Source organism: Rhinoderma darwinii, chromosome 4, assembly GCF_050947455.1.
Source record: "Rhinoderma darwinii isolate aRhiDar2 chromosome 4, aRhiDar2.hap1, whole genome shotgun sequence".
Taxonomy (NCBI): Eukaryota; Metazoa; Chordata; class Amphibia; order Anura; family Rhinodermatidae; genus Rhinoderma; species Rhinoderma darwinii.
In genome coordinates this window covers 183,837,042-183,857,695 of record NC_134690.1, presented here as the reverse complement: position 1 = coordinate 183,857,695, position 20,654 = coordinate 183,837,042, and the positions used below count along the sequence as shown (strand labels likewise).

At 35.9% G+C, this 20,654-nt stretch overlaps 1 protein-coding gene across 5 annotated transcripts in view; it reads left to right on the top strand.

The window, feature by feature from the left end:
- The window catches only part of HMGCLL1 (3-hydroxy-3-methylglutaryl-CoA lyase like 1), a 132,481-nt gene extending 112,092 nt beyond the window's left edge, over positions 1-20,389 (top strand). For all 5 annotated transcript variants that reach the window (XM_075864136.1, XM_075864135.1, XM_075864139.1 and 2 more), the window contains 4 exons: positions 6,168-6,231; positions 11,077-11,265; positions 14,892-15,017; positions 19,044-20,389. In XM_075864136.1, coding sequence (XP_075720251.1) covers positions 6,168-6,231; positions 11,077-11,265; positions 14,892-15,017; positions 19,044-19,145 — 481 coding nt within the window. In that variant the 3' untranslated portion in view covers positions 19,146-20,389. The remainder of the gene's footprint in view (positions 1-6,167; positions 6,232-11,076; positions 11,266-14,891; positions 15,018-19,043) is intronic.
- Positions 20,390-20,654: the final 265 nt, after the last annotated feature.

Below are 20,654 nucleotides of genomic sequence, written 5' to 3'. Positions count from 1 at the left end.
GAATTGATCACTACGCTCCATTCTTCCAATCAGATGATCCATCTGTGCAGAAGTTCGCCTCCGCACACCTTTTGCTGTCAATTCCGTCCGTTGATGTTCTCCAAAACTCCGGGACACACAACGTTGAACAGAGCTGATATCTCGGCTGAGGCGCGTAGCAATCTGCCAGAGTGATAAACCAAGGTCTCTCAGTTCAAAGATTGTGTCACTCTCAGTTTGCGACAATCTATACGTCGACAAACATCGCACAATCCTCTCACACCACTTGATCTGATATTTGAGGTTTTGTGTGGCTAAAAAACTTTGCTTTCAATCTGGCTTTTATGCCCCTCCCACGTGCCACAGATTGGAGCTAGGTGCTTGAAAATTTGATCATTTGCACATCTTAGCGACAACTGCTACTTCCTCGGTTATTACGGCTTGCCCTTCTTGGTGTCGCAATTTCAATGTTGAGGAGTGTATTTTTGCTGTGTGGCAGGGAGCTGAATCCCACTGAGAAAAAAAATGCTGCATTGTTGGAAAAGAGATTCCTGATACAAAATAAAGACTTACTATCCCCAAACTTGAAAACCTGCTGACACCCCTCAGAATTTTCGACCCATATTTTTGTCAAACACAGACATTAAGCTACAGTGAAGGAAATAAGTATTTGATCCCTTGCTGATTTTGTAAGTTTGCCCACTGTCAAAGTCATGAACATTCTAGAATTTTTAGGCTAGGTTAATTTTACCAGTGAGAAGATAGATTATATTTAAAAAAAAAAAAAGAAAATCACATAGTCAAAATTATATATATTTATTTGCATTGTGCACAGAGAAATAAGTATTTGATCCCCTACCAACCATTAAGAGTTCAGCCTCCTCCAGACCAGTTACACGCTCCAAATCAACTTGGTGCCTGCATTAAAGACAGCTGTCTTAAATGGTCACCTGTATAAAAGACTCCTGCCCACAGACTCAATTAATCAGTCTGACTCTAACCTCTACAACATGGGAAAGACCAAAGAGCTTTCTAAGGATGTCGGGGACAAGATCATAGACCTGCACAAGGCTGGAATGGGCTACAAAACCATAAGTAAGACGCTGGGTGAGAAGGAGACAACTGTTGGTGCAATAGTAAGAAAATGGAAGACATACAAAATGACTGTCAATCGACATCGATCTGGGGCTCCATGCAAAATCTCACCTCGTGGGGTATCCTTGATCCTGAGGAAGGTGAGAGCTCAGCCTAAAACTACACGGGGGGGGGGGGGATTGTTAATGATCTCAAGGCAGCTGGGACCACAGTCACCAAGAAAACCATTGGTAACACATTACGCCGTAATGGATTCAAATCCTGCAGTGCCCGCAAGGTCCCCCTGCTCAAGAAGGCACATGTACAGGCCTGTCTGAAGTTTGCAAATTAACATCTGGATGATTCTGAGAGTGATTGGGAGAAGGTGCTGTGGTCAGATGAGACTAAAATTGAGCTCTTTGGCATTAACTCAACTCGCCGTGTTTGGAGGAAGATAAATGCTGCCTATGACCCAAAGAACACCGTCCCCACTGTCAAGCATGGAGGTGGAAACATTATGTTTTGGGGGTGTTTCTCTGCTAAGGGCACAGGACTACTTCACCGCATCAATGGGAGAATGGATGGAGCCATGTACCGTCAAATCCTGAGTGACAACCTCCTTCCCTCCACCAGGACATTAAAAATGGCTCGTGGCTGGGTTTTCCAGCACGACAATGACCCGAAACATACAGCCAAGGCAACAAAGGAGTGGCTCAAAAAGAAGCACATTAAGGTCATGGAGTGGCCTAGCCAGTCTCCCGACCTTAATCCCATCGAAAACCTATGGAGGGAGCTGAAGATCTGAGTTGCCAAGCAACAGCCTCGAAATCTTAATGATTTACAGATGATCTGCAAAGAGGAGTGGGCCAAAATTCCATCTAACATGTGTGCAAACTTCATCATCAACTACAAAAAAGGTCTGACTGATGTGCTTGCCAACAAGGGTTTTGCCACCAAGTATTAAGTCTTGTTTGCCAAAGGGATCAAATACTTATTTCTCTGTGCACAATGCAAATAAATATATATAATTTTGACTATGTGATTTTCTGTTTTTTTTTGTATATAATCTATCTCTCACTGGTAAAATTAACCTAGCCTAAAAATTCTAGACTGTTTATGTCTTTGACAGTGGGCAAACTTACAAAATCAGCAAGGGATCAAATACTTATTTCCTTCACTGTATATGTAAAATTATTAGAGACTAGACTCTCCCATCTCTTACCATGCTTACCAAAGATTTTGTATTTGTTCAGAACCCTTTCGATAGCAGTATCGAAAGTATTTTAGAATGAATATTCTTATACAATTTGTATGGTCGAACCATAGACGAAGAATTGCTTCCGATATACTTACCAGAGATCAAAATTTGGGTGGCTTGGGAATCCCAAATATGTATGCATATTACGTAGCCACTTTAGTGGCACATTTAACTCTTTGATGTCAGGCAAATTTATCCAAACACTGGGTTCAGATTGAGTCTTGCTGTATCTCTCCTACTAACCTGAAAGCTCTTCTATTTTTAGCATTTTGGAACTTCTCACCTCTTTCCCACATATTGCCTTTTACAACTTCTGCATTATTATGCGGGTCATATCTCCTGAATAAATCACTAGATAGACTGTCTCTATCCAGATCGCATGTGTCCATAGATTTATTTGAACTTGCCATTTCTAATCTAAACTTGTCTACCTGGAGAAAATTTCTTATTGTAAATCTCTCCCATATTTATGAACAAGACCAACTGAGCCAATTTGAATGTTTAAGTACTCCTTACCACAAAGCGAGTTCTTTTCATTTTTTTACAAATAAGACACTTTATTACTCACTATAACAACCTGAAATCAACTTCCAAACTTAAACTTCTTGGCTGGTTTGATAAAGAGGAAAAATACCTTAAATATTTTTAAAACACAACACTCTGAAAGTTCACTTTTGCTTTGGTAAGACTTACCGTATCAGGCTATGGGAGAGAGAACTAGGAACAACAATTGATGATAGATAATGTTTGAAAGCTTTCAAACTGATCCATACTACTTTACAGTGTAGCTCACATGTAGAAGCTGCCATTAAAACAACTTTACGTTGGTATTACACCAATGACCGTTTACACCAGATGTTTCCGAACTGTACAACAGATTGCTGGAGAAACTGTGGTCATAGAGGGACTCTTCTCCATACGCTTTGGGATTGTCCTATTATACATGACCATTGGAAGCAAGTGTTTTTTGCTAGAATCTTTATTTCGATTCAGAATTCCTATGTCTCCCCCACTTAGCTCTACTTTTTTGGACTATGGATATTGTTCCTCCCCAACATAGAAACCTGACCTGTAAAATTTTAGTGATGGCTAAACTAATCTTGACAAGACATTGGAGGAATACTAATGCCCCTTCCCTAGAGGAATTGCTATCTCTAATTGATACATCTTACATGAGAAGATAATTGCATATGGCAATTTTACAAAGACCGTATTTACTGGTGTATAGGCAGCCTGGGCTGATAGCCCTTTCTGTCATAATAGATAATCTATTACTAGATTGTGATCAGTTTTATTTTCCTATACTAATTTACAAAGACTACTTGTATTTGCATTTGTACAATTAACATATATTCTGCTGACTTTATGATTTCACTGTTATTTTACTCAATTCTTTAATCTGTTGACCTTTATAGAAAACAGTCCATTGTCTATGGCTGTGATCGATGTTACTTGTTATAATTCTACTCTTTTGAGAAAACTCAATAAAACCATTAAAACGTGCAGTTTTTTTTCCAGGATAGTGTTACTGTATTTTGTAGCGTTCAGCGTGCCGTCAATTACATGAATCAGTCAATACCATCTGCTGACATACAGATGTAGCCATCTGTATCTTGACTTTTAACGCATTAAATACACAGTGGCAAGTTCCTTTATCCTAACTTTTTCAATGACTTTTCAATGACTTTTATTGTGTGATATCACCTTGCAGCAAGCTATCAGGGTCAAGATAAAGATGGCTACATCCGTCGATACCTGAATCAATAAGCTTGCTGCTTCCACTTATCCTTTGTCCAATCAATATGTTCTTTTTCCCACTTTAGTCGTTTCTGGCTCTACTATAGACTCTTTAAATTTTAGAAACACCCAGTTGTACCCAGTTCAAGCTCAGATGAAATGCTTGTGTCCTTGAAATGCAACCTTTTCATTCGTTGGTCATCAACAGATTTTGTGCACTTTTTTTCAGCCCATGCGTGGTTTTAGTGATTTTGTTTCCTTATTACATAAAAAGTACTTTCGCACTTCAGATTTAGTCACTATCCCACCAACTTTCCTTGCAATTTCAGCATAGGAACGACCAAATTTCCTGTAATACAACAATCCTTTTTGGGGGTGGCTAATCAACACGTTTCTTTGGTGACATTGCTCTATTTATTATTACTTACCATGAGGCGTCCATCAAATAAAAGGCAATTAATTGAGGTTATTATTGCTTCCTGACACCATGTAATAACAATGGAGCTTCAAACACTTGTCGGAAAAATGAGCTGTCACTGTGAGGTTTTTAAAACCGAGTACAAAATAGATATTAAATTGCAGTGTAGATTCATAATCATTGCAGTATTCACATCATTAAATGTTTTTGTTCAGCAGATATCTGAATTCATTTTTTTTTTTTATAATGAATATAGTATTAAATTCTCTTTTGATATGTAAACAATTGCATTTAGTGAAATATAATTTTTTTGTTAATAGAACATATTATGACCAGTAATAGAAAAAGAAATGAGGATGGCTCAGGAGCATGTGGCAGCATTGGGGAATATCTCCCTTATACAGTGCTGAACAGATGCCTGACTCAATGTGCCAGCATTTTAATATACAATCCATGTATGACTCGCCTCACAATCGTCAAATGAGTAGCTTAGTGGTAGTAGAGGGACAAGATTAGCGTGTAGAGTTCAGCATGTAGAGCAATTTCTAATAGGAGGAATGCCTCCATTTTTTCCCAGTTTGAGCTGACAGTCAGAAGCAAATTAGGAGGAATGCCTCAAATGCATCAAATATAAATTTGTCTCCCCCTTTTTTTGTTCCTAACCATAAAATAAATTCACGTTAGGAAGAACACATTCAATGAATCTAGGAGTTATTGATGTCTCTAATATATAAGCTGTAAATGCCTCCAATAAATGCAGGAGATATCAACATATTTCATATATAAGTTTGCAAATAAATGAATTCAAATATATATTGAATTATCCTACAACATTATAAAAGGGTGAATTTCTATCTGTTGGAATATTAATCCTCCTATCTGTAAGGGAATATATTGAATATCTCTTTTCCCTCTACAGATTTGCCCATTATCATTAAATTGAGACTATAATATTTTTAATTAGTAAAAGCAGTCCATGGATTTTATTTTTAATCCACAATTGTTTGTCCTCAGTAGGGTTAATAAAACCTCTTTTCGTGTATATCAATAAAGGAAGTTTTTGTTTGATAGTGTGAATAAACATAACCAATCACACAGTTAGTGGGAGTACGTCCTTGTCAGAGATAAATAAATTCTGGCTCTCATAGAATTTAGATGTTTATTTCCCTTTAATAAAATGCATGACAAAGTGCCATAATCAATATGAACGTTTTCCTGTGTATAAATTGCCAAAAATGTCTTCCATTGTCTGCTTCACGGTCTATATGTTAATCATCAGATGTGCTTTGCAGGAATAAACTATTGAAAGTTGTGTGAATGTTTTCCCAATTTTTAGAATGTGTTTACATTTAAAAACATAACAAAGATCAGTATTTACTAAGATTATGGGATTATAGTGGGATTTGTAGTAAACACAGAAAGGATTCAGCAAATACAATACAGGTTGATTACTAAAACAATGAGAAATGCTAAATAAACCTGTATGCCCTCCATATACAAACACTATTAATGGTGCCAATCTGCAGTATGTCATACAATCCCTTACATACACATTTTTTGGACCCCAACGGAAATGCTTTTTCCATGTTTCCAGTCTACTATTGTAAATTCCATAAATATTGCTATTAGTAGTAATAAGAAAATAATTTTATCTTTTATACTTTTTTCTTTGTTGACATGAGAAAATTCTTGTTTTTACAGATATGTGTCTTGTGTAATAGGCTGCCCTTATGAAGGAAACATTGACGCTCATAAAGTAGCTGAGGTAAGATGCATTTTATCATAGAATCTTCTTTTCCACACCTGTAGTATAACTTTTAAGCCTTTCCTTCTGCAGCCAGTTTTCGGATATTCATTTGTAAATTTTTTTCCTCCCCACCTATTAAAAGCCATAACTTTTTTATTTTTTCATCTATAAAGCCGCAAGAGGGCTTATTTTTTGATAGACGAGTCGTAGTTTTTCACGACACCATTTATTCTACCATATAATGTATTGGAAAACTGGAAAAAAAAATCTTTGTGATTCCCCAATATTTTGGGGGGTTTTGTTTTAACGGTATTCACCATGCGGTAAAAACGGCATGTTAACCTTATTCTGTGAATCATTACGATTACGGTGATACCAAATTGATATTGTTTTTTTTTATGTTTTACTACATTTCCAAGGAAAAAATACTCGTAATTAAGTAAATATCTTCAGAAAGAATCATAGCGCTTACTAGCAGGTTTATAAATCAGTAGTAAATATTGAATTCCTGCTGGTGCAAGCGATCATGGACTGATTCTTTAGAGTTGTAACTGTCATACAGTAGTTTTGCTTTTTTTTGTAATTTGTATGTTAAGTTTTCTATTACATTATTTACCATGATGATGTCGGGAACACATTTGGCTTTATGTATCAAAACTAGTGCGGAGAGGTGAAGGATCTGTCTATATCAACCAGAGTCCTGCTTAGATTTTCTAAATTGCCCTGGAAGAAAAAAAATTGGTTGAATCTGATTTCCATTGGCAACAAGACCATTTTTTTAAAATACATTTTTGATACATAAGGTCCACTGACACCAATACATTTAGAGTACTTCAACTCTGTGAAAATATCTGTTAACTAGGTTTATATTTAATGATTTTATTTTCAATAACACACACAAGAAAAAAATAAGAGAACAAAAAACGACAGCAAAAATATTAGACATACAAAAACGAATAAAAAAAAAACATGATAAATTCTCTCTTATCTCAATAGATTTGTTTCCCCATAGTAGAATGGTGACTTTAATTTAGCTTTTGGCTTGGAATATAAAAATGCTATTGTGTTTACAAAATCCTCTTTTAGTCCAAATTCTTTCTAACACCGAAAACATAAAGAGACAACTTATATGATCAAAAGCCTTTTCCATCTCTAGTGCTACTATTGTTGATGGCAATTTTCTATTATTAATCACTGGAGTATAAATCTCATTTGGTCTCCACCTATCAATGAACTTTTGAAAATATTAAATTTATTTGCCAAACATTGCAGTAAAAATCTTCAAATCTACATTTAACAAAAATATAGATCTAACATTTTTCACTGCCATATGATCTTTCCCAGCATTGTAATATTTGCTTCTAAAAATTCTTTGGACATCTGGCCACCTTTTATTTTATGATTATATGGCTTACTCAAGAAAGGACATAATACCTCTTTATCATTTGGCCCTGGTGCTTTACCTATTTTTAACTTTTTTATTACTTCTAATATTTCTATATCATTGATCTCTTTATTCAACCCAGTAAGAATGTCTGCTTTCACTCTAGGAAGACCAACTCTTTCTAAATAATAGAAATGCTCTCTAGTTTAATTACATCTGGGCACTATACCACTTTTAATAATACCATTGAAATGCTCTATACATTTTATGTGGATTTGAAGTGACTGTACTAGAATCTGTACTAATCTTATAAACCCTGTTATTATTTTCTACTCTCTAAAGTAATCTGGCCAATGGTCTATCTATCTAATTAGCTTTATTATAATAACTAATTTTTGTCCTTCTAAGGGCTTTCTCTACCTTATCTGATTCCAATATATTAACCCCTTGGCGCCACAGCCGGTTTTCATTTTTTTAGTTTAAGTTTTTCACTCCCCACCTTCTAAGAGCCAAAACCTTTTTATTTTTCTGTCAATGGAGCGGTGTGAAGGCTTATTTTTTGTGGGAGGAGTTATAGTTTATATGGGCACTATTAAAAGTACTATACAATGTAATAGGGAAACTGAAAAACAAATATTTGTGGGGTGAAATTGGGAAAAACTGTGATTCCTCCATTGTATTTTTAGTTTTGATTTTACGTCTTTCACCGTGCGGTACGAATGACAATGCAACTTTATTCTGCTGGTCAATATGATTACGGTGATACCAAATTTCTATACAAATGTTTTAATGTTATAAGATGTTTACAAAGAAAAAACTATCTGTTTAAAAAAATAAAATTATTTTGTGTTGCCATATTCTGAGAGCCATAACTTTTTATCTTTGCTAAATATCCTTCCGGGACCAAAATGTAACAAATTAATGAATTAATATTATTTGTTTCAAATCTCTAATGTGCTGCACTTCTAAAATGGGCAGTGAACTCTAAAATGTGTCTAACTACGTATCATCAAATGTACAAATTGATCAATTACATAAAAGAAAATTCAAAAATGCCGCCTTTAGATTGTACTGGAATAAGAACATTTAGCAGGGGTAACACTATTGAAGAAAGCTGGAAAATATACACAACAACTGTGGCATTTAAATGTATACATAAAATCAGCCTGGTACTGGTAACTTGTATGTAAGTAAACAAATATAGTGATATTTTACAAGTGGACTACGACATTGATTAATCCCATTGATGACTAGCGGGATAAACAGTTATGTTCATACTGATGAATGTGAATATTGATGGATTTAATTGATAAATTACACTGAGTATTAACTTCATTTATGAATTATTCCATGGACTAAATTTATCTGCAATCACTTGGAAATACATGGACATATTGAATGAAATAATAAGGAAACAATAAGGATTCATTGTGCTGGCCTGATCAACTGATTTATAATTTTTTTTTAATGTACATTAGTGCTGCAACTTCATAATGTACAATTATATTTATTTGACATATATAAATATTTGATCACTCCATTTGACAATTTTAGTCATAGTTTTGAATTTATTTACTAGTTATCAACCTACGGTATATTAGCACAGATTTACTAAGCTGTGCAATTTTTATACAGTGTAAACTTAGACAAAGCAATCAGAAGATGCACCAAATTGATGACAGTGGTGCACAATATAGGATAAATTTGATGCATCTAGCTGGACTTGCTAGACACTTTTCTCTTCCTTATTCCCTTTGATTTGGCTTATTTTACGACCAAATTTTGTACCAGATCTTTGGCACAATTTGCCGCAATTCTATTCCCTTTTAAGCCACACCTCTTTTCTTGCTAAGCCCTGCCTCTTTGTTGGATCTTTTTTTTTTTACATTGTCTATTGAGGTGCAAATATTAGTTCTAAAATGAAATGCACCAAACTGGGGCAACACATTCCAGGCACAGGCACATTGGTAGATCTACCCCAACGTGTTTATTATGTGTTAGAATTGATATTTTAGTATATATGCTTTAATCTATAATTTGTGTGAATAATAGTGTGAACTTCAGGAGTGTCATGTCTTAAAATAATTTCTTAAGGCTTCACTACCGTCAAAACCACTGTTGCATAATCATTAAAAACCTTGACATACACTAAAAAATATAAACATCCATAGATCTGTAGGCTTTTAATGGCCAATATTAGTCACTATCATGAGTTAAAAAAATTAAATTAAATTAAATATAGGGACCTGTGATGGTGCAGGCTCAGAACCTGAGCCCGTGGCATCAGCAGCATGTGTCAGCTGTATATTACAGCTGACATTCTGATGCATTGACTGGGATCGGAGATAACTCGGATCATGGCCATTAATTCCCTTAGATGCCACTGTCAATAGCGAACGCAGCCTCTAAGAGGTCAAACAGTGGCTGGGGGCTCCTTCTGTCACCTCACTGCCCCACCCATAATGCCATGTTTATGGGTTTCTATAGCAGCCAGGGGCCTAACAATAGCTGCCAGGTCTGCCATTTTAGAACACCTCAGGCATGGCCTATTAGGATGCCTATCAGCGTTATGCTGATTAGCAGAGCACATTTGTAATACATTAGTATTCCAATGTATTAAATGAGCCATCAAGCATGGTCAAGTCCGCTAGTAAGTCTGAAAACAATAAAGTAATTAAAATGTAAGAAATATATATTGCACATTTTTTAAAATTTGTTTTCCTTTTAAAATTGCCCTATTATGTTAAAACGATTTGAAGGGGGTGCGTGTTAGAGAAAGCCCACCAACAGCCAATGTGCAGCCAATGTATAGGACTAATTGACAGTTACATATTTGGTTGAAATAATAGATTTTCAGCTGTATTACACCGCCGACACCCGATAAGTATGGAGCGCGCTCAGCCAGTGAGCGCACTCCATACTTTCCTTTAAGGCTTCTCACATACATGTACGTGACAATGCGTTAAGGGGTTAACATGCGGCTCACTCAATTGTCGTGGAGTCATGAAGATAACAGCCACATGATGTTTCAATGTAGAAAATATGTAATAACAGCAAATAACAGGAAGCATTAAGACTATACAATGTAAAAGTAAGGAGCATATACAGATGCAGCCATCTTAATCTTGACTTTTAGCGCATTAAATACACAGTGTCAAGAAACTTTTCAATGGCCTTTGTTGTGTGATATCACGCTGCAGCAAGTTTTCAGAGTCAAGATGAAGATGGCGACACCCGTAAACACAATCTGCAGGCTGATTTTTTTTATTTTTGACTGGAGTGTTCTAAATATTTTTCTGTTTCATAAGTAACACCCCGTAATTTAAAGAGAGACATTTGTGATGCTTTTATCTTAAACAACTGATATAAATATTATACTATTTTAATACTATCTTCTATTTGTACTATTTGATCTTTGTCGTTGCTTAAATTATTTTATAATATAATATAATTATAATATAATGTGATGTTTTACTCAGGTATCTAAAAGGCTTTACAGTATGGGTTGTTACGAGATTTCCCTTGGGGACACCATTGGAGTTGGAACACCAGGCAGTATCAGAAAAATGCTGGAAGCTGTGATGAAAGAGATTCCAGTTCATGCCCTGGCTGTGCACTGTCATGACACTTATGGACAAGCTCTGGCTAATATTCTTACAGCGATACAGGTAACATTCATTATTTATTGTATAATTATTTCATCTGACTACTTATCAATGCCACTACACTTTATATCTTATCTAGAAAAGTGACATCTTATGTGCAGTGAGGAACCTTTATTCTTACTCCATTTACTACTTGCATTTTGATGTCTTAAAGTTGTTGTCTCACTTTAAAGGGGTGTCTTGATGACTTTAAAGAGACACTTCATTATAGGTCCCACTTTAAAGATGCCTTTAAGAAACAAATAAGTTAACAATTCTTATAGTGTAACTAAACGTTCAACAAACTTCTGACGTCATATTGACACGTCAGAAGTTTTAATCGGTGGGGTCCGATCACTGAGACACCCACCGATCAATAGAATGAAGCGGCTAAAGCGCTTGGTGAGCGCTGAGCCGCTTATTTTCTGATTGGCTTTTTTAGAAAAAGCTGATGTAGCTGTGTACGGAGCCATTGACTTTCTATTGAGCCCGTACACCGCTACATCGGCTTTCTGAGAAAAGCCAATCAGAAACCAAGCAGCTCAGTGCTCAGCTGAGCGCTTCTGCCGCTTCGTTCTAATGATTGGTGGGGTCTCCGTACTCTGACCTGCACCGATCAAAACTTCTGACATGTCACTATGACATGTCAGAAATTTGTGGAAAGTTTAGTTACTCTTTAATGTACAGTCGTTTTGTTTTTGTTTTTTTTATAGATCATTCTTGTTTAAAAAAAAAAGTACAGCACATGTCTAAGTGATCTGCTCAAATTGTATTCCTTCTACTAAATTTTAAAATTCACATATACTCATATGTACACATATCTCTACCTTACATATAACTGTAACTCGATTTAAAGCTTCAGTCTTCAACTATGAGGTGCAGGCACTTCAGTGGGATGTCACTGGTACTGTTATCAGTAGTATCATAAATAAGCTTGTTTGCTATGTATGAATACTGTCATTAATATTTTATTAGAAATGTGGCCAATTAATCTTCCATCAATGGGAAATAGCAGAGATCATGAATGGTATTTTCTGGTATTTTACAATAAAACATTTATTGACACCTATAATTACAATCCGAAGTCTTATTGCTTAGAATATACAGTATATTATTTGCCAGAGTTCTCAGTTACTATATGGTTACTATGGTTTAACACTATGTATGTTAAAGTATTATTTAGTAGAAAGAAGTGTTAGAAGGTTAAATTTGTAAGTGGAAATGTGCACATATTTTACTGTAGTTTCAGTTTCTAGCAGCTAGAGGGCAATGTTGGAACTTGAGAAACATATTTTCCCGTCCCTGTAATGTTTAGGTAAAGTAGCAAGATAACATATTTCTGCTTATATAGGTGCATCATCTCATTTCCATTCTCAGCGTTATCACTTCCCTATAATTTTGTGTTTTCTTCATACTATCTTTAGTATGGTATACATTTACAAATATTTGGTAAAAATGTTATTCATATTTTTCCACTCTGTTATTAGTCTCCTAATGTTTTTCTTTATTGAAAAATGTAGTTCAGCTGCTTGAATAAATCTAATACCATTCCATAAATTAAATGTCACAATAAGATGATGATGATAATAATGTTCACTCATTGATTATTAAGGGTTTTATTAATTTCATTACATGTGTATTGTATATTAAAACACAGATATTGGCACATGTTTCATATTGGACAATTAAATGTATGTTCACCTTTGTATAATATAACTATCATTTTTTGATAGAAGGGTAGGTAGATAGAGTAGATAGATAGATAGATAGATAGATAGATAGATAGATAGATAGATAGATAGATAGATAGATAGATAGATAGATAGATAGATAGATAGATAGATAGATAGATAGATAGATAGATAGATAAGGTGGCATTAGTGTTCGCAGAGTGCTGTCGCCATTTTCTTGTGTGCTGTATAAATTTGCAGACACAGGTGTTCTTGCACTTGTATACATGTTTTGTTTCATTTTGTTGGAATGTGCTGTTCCAACTTTTGTGTTGTTTATGTGATTCATATATGTGTGGTTAGTGACTGCCTCCATTTTTTTTTATCTTGCACTCCTCCCATTCTGCCCTGGGTGATTTTAATTAGTTTAATGCTGGTTTCTACCAACCCCAAGAATATGTAGGTTAGGTCCCAGTTCTGGGTGTATGTGCAGTGTATTTTCCCACCTCATAGAGGTTGCCTTGTCAGGGCAGATGGGCTCACACAATTTGATCAAAATGTGCACTAAGAACCTCCCTATTTGTAAGTAGATTTAGAAGTAATGCATATTTATTTATATTTAGTGGCTTAGGTGGCCTTAGTGTTCGCAGAGTGCTGTCGCCATTTTCTTGTGTGCTGTATAAATTTGCAGTCACAGGCGTTCTTGCACCTGTATACACGTTTTGTTTCATTTTGTTGGAATGTGCTGTTCCAACTTTTGTGTTGTTTATGGGATCCATATATGTAGGGTTAGTGACTGCCTCCATTATTTGTTCTTGCACTCCTTCCATTCTGCCCTGGGTGATTTTAATTAGTTTAATGCTGGTTTCTACCAACCCCAAGAATATGTAGGTTTGGTCCCAGTTCTGGCTGTATGTGCAGAGTAGGTTCCCACCTCATAGAGGTCGCCTTGTCGTAGCAGGTGGGCTCACACAATTTGATCAAAATGTGCACTAAGAACCTCCCTATTGTAAGTAGATTTAGCAGTAATGCATATTTATTTATATTTAGTGGCTTAGGTGACATTAGTGTTTGCAGAGTGCTGTCACCATTTTCTAGATAGATGATAGATAGATAGATAGATAGATAGATAGATAGATAGATAGATAGATAGATAGATAGATAGATAGATAGATAGATAGATAGATAGATTCCACCTGCAGCATTATTTTGATTGAAAAAGTACCTGTAATACGGCTGATGCATTGCATGATGGATGAATAAATCACTGCTGTAATTTAAGTTCTTTTGCAATTTCTTTTCGATTTGTGGGACTTGGACATGGAACAAGGTCTTAATTGTTGGCACCCATCTTCTATACAGTACATTTATTGAAGTGCTGCTTCATTTTGTGTTTGTTTGAATACTAAATATTTTATCATTTCATTTTATATAATTAAAGAGGCTCTGTCACCAGTTTATAACTGCCCTTTCTCCTACCTAATCTAATAGGCGCTTTCATGTAGATAATTACAGTTTTTTGTTGTTTTTTTTAAAACGTTTATTTTTGACCAAGTTTTGAACATTTTAAGATTTATGCAAAATTGTTCTTAATGCCCAACTGGGCGTTTTTTTTTTTACTTTTCACGAAGTGGCCGTTGTAAAGGAAAGTGGAATGAAGAGAACTGTATGATGCTTATTGGTCAGCGTCATACACTTTTCTTTACAACGCCCACTTGGTGAAAAGTAAAGAAATGCCCAGTTGGGCATTAAAAACAAATTTGCATAAATCTAAAAATGTTCATAACTTGGTCAAAAATAAAAGTTTTTCTAAAAAAACAAAACACAGTAGTTATCTGCATTAAAGCAGCTATTAGATTAGGTAGGAGATATGGCAGTTATAAACTGGTGACTGAGCCTCTTTAACCCAAAATATTTTTCAAAATGTCCCTTTTTCTGAAAATGTGATTTGATAAAAAAAAATCTTTATTTTCTTTGTAGATGGGGGTCAATGTCGTCGACTGCGCAGTTGCTGGTCTTGGTGGGTGCCCTTATGCAAATGGTGCAACAGGGAATGTTGCCACAGAAGATGTGTTATATATGCTAAATGGCCTTGGTATCCATACGGTAATATTTTCTCTAAATTGTTGTGTATATTCATTGCATTGATCTGCAAGTTCTCCTGGATTCTAGTATAGAACGCAGCCAGCCCTTCCCTCTGCTCTTAAAGGAACAGTGTCATCACAATTTTTTTTTTAATATGTTAAAGATGTTAGTGCTTTATTAAAAACGTTTATATTTATTTGTGTGTTTGTGTTTTACTTTTTCTTATTTTTACACTTTTTCTTCCCTATGGGGGCTGCCATTTTTTTTTCCATTTCTGTATGTGTCGATTAACGACACATACAGACATGGAATACGGCAGCCACAGTCCCATAGGGACTGCGAACGGGGCCCGTTCCATCCACTAACATGTACGCCGTCTGTGTGGGAACTGCGCATGCGCCGCTCCCACACAGTCCAATTTGAAATGCGCGCCGTCCGGCGCCATTTTCCTGTGGACCGGAAGTCGCGGCCGGACAGTAAGATTACTACTTCCGGTCGCGGCTTCCGGACTTGTGCACTTGGACCAGCGGCAGCAGACGGAGCGGACGGGCCGGAGGGAGCCGCGGCGGCAGGAGCAGGTAAGAGATTTCTATGTATGTTTGTGTTTGTGTACGTTTACTACTGTATGTAAACCTACTACACTGTGTGTTAGCTCAAAAAATGGCGACACACAGTGTAGGAGGTTAGACCGTTCAAACCCCTCGTTTCTCCCGGCACTAGCCAGGATAAAGGAGGGGGGGATGCTGAGAGCTCACTAGAGCGAGGGCTTTTTACCCAATTTTGCAATGCTGCAATTTTGGGAATAGCTCCATCTAGTGACCAGCAATGGGAAATATTATAAATTACAATTAATTTATAATATTTCCTGACTCGTGAAAAAAATAAAAAAAATTTGAACAATGTTTAATCACCTACACACTAAATGTTTAATTAAAAAAAAACAAACATGTTTTTCTGGCAACACATTCCCTTTAATGACGGCTCTAGCGGTCTACTAATTGGATGCTAGAGCCATCACCCAGAGCAGAGAGTGACACTTACAACTGGGGCACTGGGGGAATTAAACATAGATTTCTTGGTCATGCAACTTGCATGACCGAGACAACTCATATGGTTACTGTGCCCTTACCCTCCCCATATAATGCTGTCAGCAGTTTTGAGGCCTTACAACTGATGACAGATTCTCTTTAATAACTTTACTCCACAGATCTTCAATTGGTTTGAGGTTTGAGCACTGTGCTACTTTTAGTAGGGTAAAGACATAGTTAGAGACCTGAAAATATTTTAAATACTTTCATGACAAGGTGTGTCATATTGTCAGAAGATGCCAGACACTGCTGAGGTATAGGGATACACGTGATGATCAGGTATGCAGGAGAATTCTAGGAATAGTGGAGTGGCACCAGAATACCTGGGGCATGCTATGAAAGCATGTCCCATGTAATGACATCATCATCTGCAGTAATGACATCATCATCTGCAGCTAGGTCAATGCATACTGGATCCATTGATTTGTAATTTTTTTAAGAATGATCAGAATTAACCTTAATATATACCATCACATATATCATAAATATGACAAAACATTAATTTGAACTCACACAAATGAGAGGACATATTTTACAAACGCTATTTGTATGATAGTCATCATGAGTCAAAATTGCAAATAATAAGAAGAAAAAGGAGAAGTAGTAAAGTAAACTGATTAAATGAAGCCATAGTAAGTCTGTTTTTGACCCCTTTCTCCCAGGGCTGTTTCTTTGGTGATTATAATTTCAGGCAGTCAGTCTCACAATGTGTAATCCAAATGTGTATTGTTCCAGAAAACTCAGATCTGTACTTTATGTTCAGGACAATTTAAATGGAAATTGTTTTAAATCCCAAAGTGCCTTGTTCATGCCTGATTATGTCTGGTATCTAAGTGTTTCTGTACTATATAAAATCTACATCCTAGAGTATATTTGATGATTCTCACTGACAGTGACATGGCCATTCTGTTGAACACTCATCTGACCAATTTATGTATTTGTTTTGCCATTATAATTGTAGCTCTCTCTCTCAAGCTGTTAATGTGTAGAAAGCAAATATTGTCCTTCTATCTTCTCCACTATACCTTATGGTCCCTGGTCATAACACCAATATTATGAGCTGCTGGTCACAACACATGCTCTGCGGTCATTAAATAGTTGCAGCTTTTATTCTCAAGACAATGCACATTACGTCAGTTGCTTAGCACTGTATACCACATACACATTCAATAGCTCTCTTGTGCCCGTGTGCCCATTAAGAGTAAGAAGGTCTTACATTTTCTATGCACATTTTATTTATAACTGATTCTTTGCATGTCACATATTATTCTAAAAAGTAACTGAGTTTGAACTTTGACAGTTAGTTTGAATCATTTCACAAAAGTCATTATTTCATACTGTGAGCTCTTTTCCGCATAAAAGAATAGACATGCTATTTAGAATATATTAAACTAAACTAAATGTTCTCTGGAAAAAAACAGGATAGGAAAAGAAATATAGAATATACTTTTTATACTAATGCACTTAATTTGTAGGTTTGTTGAGTCTTATGTGCCTTTATGGAGGTTAATTTGGCTGCGTGTTCAATCAAACTCCAAACTTTGTCTACAAATAATACTTCAGGATGACACTGTTTTATTGTTTTTTTTTTTTGGGGGGGGGGGGGTTGTTTGTATAATCGCTGTCGAAATGGAGCATTATGGCTCACTGAGATAAATAGAAGATGGAGGACCCCATAGCAAATATTCAAATTAGTCCCCTTTTAGGTTCTGGTTTTCACCATTTCACTCCAAACCACTTGGAACTGGAGATCCTTGTACCCCATTCCCATTTCCATGGCTCAAATACATTTCCATTCCCTCAATTATTAACATTGTATCAACTGTGGATACTACATTCCTGCGCAGGATATCATGGGGACGTGACCAATCTGTAATTGATCCTTTCCCTTCATTGGCACCTTAGCAGCTGCATGGGCTGCCTGTATGGTATGTTACACCCTTGCTTTGGTCCATCAGAGGTAATTATTTTAAAGGCCCATTGTCCAGCTTTTCATTTCAAGTGCACGTTCACTTTTAGTTGTTTTCACTGCACACACACACACTATATTATCAGCAAGAACTGATAGATTGTTTGTGAGCCTACATAAGAGATTTATAAACCCCAGCAGCAAGCAATCCTCAAATGGGTTTGTCCTCCAATAAACCTTGATGAAATTGAGTTCGGAACCACTGCAGGTTCCATTGATCCACTGGACCTGCGTCATACTATTATGGCGCTCTCATCTGACATGACCAGGAGCAGGATAGTGGCTATAATACACAGCCGCTGTCCTGCTCTTACTAACGGAGATCAGAAAACCTCTGATCTCCGTCACTTTACTCCTGGTATTCTACTATCAAAGCTGAATATGGCATACAAGGGGAAAAGAAAAGTAGAGATATTCCTTTGATTTTCTCACAGGGATGTCCGAACTCATACCTTATATGAGTAGGCAGCCCAGAGTCCTTCAAGGTCTGTTTATGATGCCTGTTGCAAGTACATGATTATATAAAAACATTGATAATTAATAAAAATCCCATTATAAGATTTAAACATTTTAGGATTTTATGACATTTCATTTTATGCCACAGCGATTACACAATACAAATAAATCTATAATATTTTGATTAAAATATAAATTAATATTCACTAAAACATGTTTACTCAAAATTGGTTCCAAAAGAAATAACTAACAGACCCACAAAAACAATGCATCCAAGAAGCACGTCAACCTAAAATTGGAAAAGATAAATTTGCTAGAATTTAGTAAGAATAAATAAAATGATTTCGTGTTTTCTGTGGTTTTCCATTAAACTCTAGTTAAACCTATTGAGTTATAGTAACAGTTATAAATGGCAAAATCTCCTAAATCTATTAACTAAATCTGACAAATGTCCAAACTGTGACTGATATTTTGGTACTGCTTTCTGTCTGTATATATAAAATTACTAAACAGTTGATTTATTTTTGTTTCCAGGGGGTTGATCTTTACAAAGTGATGGAAGCTGGTCATTTTATTTGCTCTGCATTAAATAAGAAGACAAATTCCAAAGTTTCTTTAGCAGCATTTTCGCTGTGAACATTTTACTGTGCCTGCTTAATGAATATATCAGCAGATGTCTTCAATTATGTTAAATTCCATGAATTAAATATAATCTAGTTTAGAACATGTTTTATTTTTTAATGTGAGAGAATATTACAGCTAGAAATTGTTATATTATTTGCAGTTATATTGCTTTTATAATTAAGATAATTTTACCACCATCTATATTGTTGTTGTATGCAGCTATATGCATGTATATAAAATGTAATTGCTATAGCTTCATTGAATCATAATAGATTTCATCAATTGTGTAAAGCCTGGGTGTAAAGATGAGTGAATCGATTGTAAACTAATCGAATTCTGCTTGAATTTCCCAGAAGTTTTGGATTCGAAAAAATATGAAACTTTTGGGGTTCACCGCACACAAATCAATAAAATGGTGGCCATCAGCCACCATTTTACAGATTACAAAAAGGAAGAGGAAATAAATAATAACATACTCACCTGGTCTCCCAGAGCGACGTATCCCTGCCGGCCTCCTGAAATGATGTTGTTTTGTCCCATGTGACCGATGCAACCAATCACAGACTGCAGTTGTCACATGGGACAAGACAACGACAGCTAAGGAGGCCAACAGGGACGAATCGTCCTGGAACACTAGTAGAGGTGAGCATGCTATTTACATTTAGGGGTGGAATGTCAAGTGATTCATTTGCCCTGTTTGACTCTTCCATGCCTTCTAGGACTTTATCCAACTTGGATACAGTCATAGAAGTCATCAGAGAGTCTGACAGGAAAATTAAGGCACTTTGCGATTCGTGGCCAATTCGATTCAGACAGAATCTAATTGGTTAGCCAATTCAATAGAATCGGCCCCAGAACAAATTTTGGGAAATTCGCTCAACTTTACCTTGGAGTAATGTAGCAGCCTCATCATTGAAAGGTACACAATAGCTGGAAGAGGGCAAATAACTACATATATTTGTGGCTGTCCATGCTTATATTTAACATTTGCTTGAGCTTACAAGAGTAATAACTTTGGGTGGTCTGTGAAGCATTGCAGTGTATAACCCAAATATTGGTACCTTCCAGTTGTATATGTAGAATAGTAAAAGCTCAGCTACTGCAATTTTCACAGCATGTTCACAGGTCTAAGCCTTGGATTTCTTCTAGTGGTGACAAATGTTGAAAGTTCTATAAAGACATTTTTAGGATGCCTTTGGATATCAGAGAAGGGACATTTAATATAATCAGATATAAAATGAACATATTGTGCTGTGTTTCTTGGCATTCTTTCCTTTACAACTGCATTTGTACCCCAGGCTTGGGTCATTAATCATATTGTTTGTTCTATGTTGAGCAATACTTTAACATGATATAACCAGTTGGACCCAAGTCTAATTGAAGGTACTGAGCAAGTGACACCAAATAAACTTGATATTCATTTCTGTATGAAGCACGAATCAGAAAATATAGGTAAAGTGTGGAAATTAAATGATTTATTCCTTAGCACAGCATCCAACAGGTAAAGAGTTTGTACAGCCC